Genomic DNA, 4,622 nt, shown 5'->3' with positions numbered 1-4,622 from the left:
GGTAATAAAATTCAATGATTTGCAAGCGTTGCTCGTTAGTAAGTCTATTCATGATGAAATTTCAAAGCATACTGAGCATCTTTCTCTATGACACCATGTCTGAAATCCCACGTGATCTGTCAAATACTAATGCATGAAAATCCTAACCTCAAAAAAATCACCCGTTATAATGTCGGAAAATTTTGAATATTACTCTGCAGCGATGTTGAGCCGGTAAGTAGATAAACATTTTATTTCTTTCTTATAATTGCTATAGGGCACTAAACATTTTTATTTAGTATGTCGGAGGAGCAGCGAACAAACTATTTTGAGCGTCTTGTTGAACATGTGACTTTCACAGATGAGGATGGGAACGAGGACATAGACGGTATACACAATGACGATGAAGATTTTTTTGATGGTGAGTATGCTTCAGATATGGAATCGGAAAATATTTTGGAAGTAGAAAGTGATCCAGTGATGTCTCCAACGAAACCGATTGTTTCATAGCTCCTGATGGAACTAAGTGGAGTAAGACTCCTCCGCCATCTAGTCGTGCGCGTAGCCACAATATTTTGAGAGAAGCTGGTGGAACTGTAAAAAGTTCTTTATCTTCAAATTCATTAGAGATATTTAAATCCATAATAACAGAAGAAATGATCACTATAATTATGAGAGAAACTAATCGGAAAGCTTTGAAAGCGGTCGAAAAATTCAATCTCGAAAAAAAAAACCGAAAAAGCCAAAGAATTGGAAATTGGTTGACCAGACTGAACTATACGCTTATATTGGAATTTTGCTGGCTGCTGGAGTAAACCATTCTAACATGCAGCACTGCACTGAACTGTGGAAACCAGATTCCTTGCCAATCTATAGAGCTGCCATGTCCATACAACGGTTCAAATCTATAACCAGTTTTATAAGATTTGACGATGAAAGAACTCGTGCTTCGCGACAGGAGGAAGATAAGGCTGCGCCCATACTTGACCTTTGGACGATGCTAAATACACAATTGGAGGCATTATATAAGCCAACAGCAAACGTAACTGTTGATGAACAGTTATTCCCATTTAGAGGGCGTACGAAGTTTACACAGTATATACCCTCTAAGCCCGCCAAATATGGCATAAAAATATTTTGGGCATGTGATGCCTCTAATTCATATCCATTGAAGGGTATTTTATACACTGGGAAGGAGCGCAATCAGCCAAGAGATGTGAATCAAGGTGAGCGTATTTTGTTAACTCTCACCAGTAAATATCGCTTTTCTGGAAGAACTGTCATTGCTGATAACTTTTTTACCACACTGAATGGTGTCCATAAATTGAGAGATTCCGGACTGGCTTATGTTGGAACATTACGTCGTAACAAAAGATATATACCTAGGGAAATGTTGGCTAGTAAATCCCGTCCGGTGTTATCAACAGAGTTCGGATTTCACGACAATGTTAGTATCGTATCATATGTCCCAAAAAAAAAATAAAAGTGTTTGCTTATTATCTTCACTGCATCAAGATAACACCACTAGTGGTCAACTGCAAAAACCTGATGCAATTCTTTTTTATAATAAAATGAAATGCGGTGTCGATGTTATGGATCAGATGTTAGGAAAATATACGTGCAAACGTAAAACTCAGCGGTGGCCACTGTCTTTTTTCTACAACATGTTGGATGTGGCTGCACTGGCTGCTTATGTTATAAAAAATCAAATACAGAAAAGCAAAGCAACTGATGCAAGACGTATTTTTCTTAATGATTTGGCGAAATCGCTAGTCAATCGCCAAGTCGAAGCTCGCATGAATAATCCCCATGTTATGAAGGTTTTTTCATCACGGTCAGCCATAGAAGCTTATTTCGGTGCTCCTATTGCTCCTCATGTATGTGCTCCAAGTACTAGTAGCGTATCAAATTTAAAGAGGTCGTGCAAAATATGTTATAGCAACGATAAGTTGCAAAGAAAAACCAGATTCGTTTGTATGAGCTGTTCAGAGCCAGTTTGTTTGCAACATTCGGAGCAGCTCAATAGGTGCCACAAATGTATTAATGCAGAAAATGTATAAAATGTAAAGCTTATATAATTATATTCCAAAATAAAATTAATAAATAGCAATAAAATGTTGATAAACTCACTAAATTATGTGTTTTCACTTATGTGTTTATAAAATTTATATTAGAATCCTTGTAAACTGCCCATAGGTCTGGCCAGACCTAATGTGTACGGAATAAGGTATATGAAACATCCATACCCATAAGGGTTAAGCGAGAAACTGAAGATGGAAATCGGAAAAGGACTCGTCAAAGTATCAAGGAAAAGAAGAAGAGGTTTCATAAAGAACATGAATAAGTATATGTATCAAAATAATGTTTCGTTTGCTTAAAAAAAAAAATACTAATTGTTTGAAAATTTTGAATAAAGGAGTGCTTTAACCAATTTTTTGTGTTTAAATTTGCAAAAAATACTTATGTGATAGAAAAAAATGGCCATCACTTTTGTAACACTGGTCTACAAATTTCAACTTTTTTTCTGCGAATAAGACGGGACCTGGTGTTTCTGAACGGATTTTTCGTGCTGAACACGAATCCGGGGTCAAAAATGTCCCATCACGTCACGTTTTCGAGAAAAAAGGGGTTGAAACCCCTAAAAACAGCGTTTTTGGCCATTTTCGAAAAATTATAGAGCTGAACCCTGACGTGGTACAAATTTTGCATATATCAGAAATTAAAGGCTAAACCGTGCCCTTTCGAATGAGCCCTATGCCGAATTGATCGCGTGCACCCTTAAAGCAGGGGGTGTATTTGTGTTTAGGGGTGCAGGAAAAATTGATCACAGAAAGAATTTAATCTTAAACGATCATAGAAAATTAATAATGCCAAGGTTTTAACTATATTAAAAGTCGCTGATTACGAATCTGCAGTTAGATTTTAAAAATTTAAGAAATTTATATGGTCGTTTAAGATGAAATTCTTTCTGCGATCAATTTTCCCTGGACTCCTAGACACAAATACACCCCCTGATCTAAGGGTGCATGCGATTAATTCGGCATAGGGCTCATTCGAAAGGGCACGATTTAGCCTTTAATTTCTGACATATACAAAGTTTGTAGCACGTCAGGGTTCAGCTCTACAATTTTTCGAAAATGTCCAAAAACGCTGTTTTTAGGGGTTTCAACCCCTTTTTTCTCGAAAACGTGACGTGATGGGAAGTTTTGGACCCCAGATTCGTGTTCAGCACGAAAAATCCGTTCGGAAACACCAGGTCCCGTCTTATTCGCAAAACCCTTGTAGACCAGTGTAATCAGCGCACTTTAAAACATATAATTCAGTAAAAATATCTCATGCAGCTGACAAAAAATTTTTTTTCGCAGACCTGTGGAATCAGCAGCATTGTTCTCGTTTTTCTAACTTGTCTCATCAATAAAAATACGAGGGTGGATTGAAAAGTCGTTAGAATTGCGACATCTATCGGTCATTAATTTACTTAATTATTGTGAATGTTAAAAGTGAACTGTCAAAAGCGAGCTGTCAAAATTTCATAACATATGGTCAAACGGTACTTTTTTGAGAATTATTTTTGCAAAACACTATTGTATTTTTATTAAAAAATGGAAAAAAGTGAACTTCGTGCTGTTATAAAGTACTTTCATTTGAAAGGTTTAAACCAGAAACAAATTATTGAGGAGTTGCAGACAGTATTAGGGGAACATGCACCCTCAAATGCAACAGTTTACAATTGGGTAAACGAGTTTAAACGTGGTCGGATAAGCACCAAAGATGAGCTACGCTCTGGGAGGCCAAAAGAGGTAACGACTCCAGAAACGGTGGAAAAAGTGTACAAAATTGTCACACAAGATCGAAGAATTAAATTGAGAGAGATTGCTGACATTGTGAACATTAGTTATGAACGTGTGCATAACATAATACATGATGAATTGGGTATGAAAAAGCTTTCAGCAAGATGGGTGCCGCGTTTGCTAACTCCTCTGCAAAAAATGAACCGAATGTCGACTTCAAAAGTTGGTTTAGACATGTTTAACAGAAATCCATCGGAATTTTTGCGTCGTTTCATAACGAAGGATGAAACGTGGATTCACCACTATACACCAGAGTCTAAAGAACAGTCCAAACAATGGGTAGAACGTGGCTCAAGTGCTCCAAAGAAGGCAAAGGTCGTTGCATCAGCTGGTAAGGTTATGGCATCTATTTTTTGGGATGCACAAGGTATAATTTTCATAGATTATCTTGAAAAGGGTAAAACCATCACAGCTGAATATTATTCATCTTTGTTGGATACATTGGACCAAAATATTAAGCAAAAACGGCCACATTTGAAAAAGAAGAAAATCCTCTTTCATCATGATAACGCTCCTTCACATTCATCTTGGAAAACGCAGGAAAAAATAAATGAGTTAGGCTATGAATTGCTCCCTCATCCGCCATATTCGCCAGATTTAGCTCCCAGTGACTTTTTCCTTTTTCCAAATATGAAAAAATGGCTCGGCGGAAAAAGATTTGTGTCAAATAGTGAAGTTATAGCTGCAACAAATACTTAGAGAAGGAATAAATATGTTAGAAAAAATGTATTGACTTAAAAGGAGATTATGTTGAAAAATAAATCAATTTTTTGTTAAAAAACCAATGTCTAG

General features: G+C 36.7%; 2 protein-coding genes across 2 annotated transcripts; both read left to right on the top strand.

Annotated features, from left to right (window-relative positions):
• The first annotated feature begins 862 nt into the window (after positions 1-862).
• On the top strand, positions 863-2,231 carry LOC118756851 (piggyBac transposable element-derived protein 4-like). The gene is made up of 2 exons (XM_036491589.1): positions 863-1,205; positions 2,176-2,231. The coding sequence occupies exons 1-2, from the start codon at positions 863-865 to the stop codon at positions 2,229-2,231; spliced, it is 399 nt and encodes a 132-aa protein (XP_036347482.1).
• A 1,350-nt stretch (positions 2,232-3,581) lies between these two features.
• On the top strand, positions 3,582-4,529 carry LOC118756852 (histone-lysine N-methyltransferase SETMAR-like). The gene has a single exon (XM_036491590.1). The coding sequence runs from the start codon at positions 3,582-3,584 to the stop codon at positions 4,527-4,529; it is 948 nt and encodes a 315-aa protein (XP_036347483.1).
• The last annotated feature ends 93 nt before the right edge of the window (positions 4,530-4,622 follow it).

The sequence above is a fragment of the Rhagoletis pomonella genome, unplaced genomic scaffold, assembly GCF_013731165.1.
Source record: "Rhagoletis pomonella isolate Grant_MI unplaced genomic scaffold, Rhpom_1.0 Rhpom_scaffold_12542, whole genome shotgun sequence".
Lineage (NCBI taxonomy): Eukaryota > Metazoa > Arthropoda > Insecta > Diptera > Tephritidae > Rhagoletis > Rhagoletis pomonella.
This window is presented reverse-complemented; position numbering and strand designations above follow the sequence as displayed.

Bases quoted from the DNA above. Each gene is read 5' to 3' on its own strand.
- LOC118756851 (XM_036491589.1), top strand. From the start codon at position 863: ATGTCCATACAACGGTTCAAATCTATAACCAGTTTTATAAGATTTGAC. The intron at 1,206-2,175 runs GTGAGCGTATTT...AACTGCCCATAG, and splicing joins GCCAAGAGATGTGAATCAAG to GTCTGGCCAGACCTAATGTG.
- LOC118756852 (XM_036491590.1), top strand. From the start codon at position 3,582: ATGGAAAAAAGTGAACTTCGTGCTGTTATAAAGTACTTTCATTTGAAA.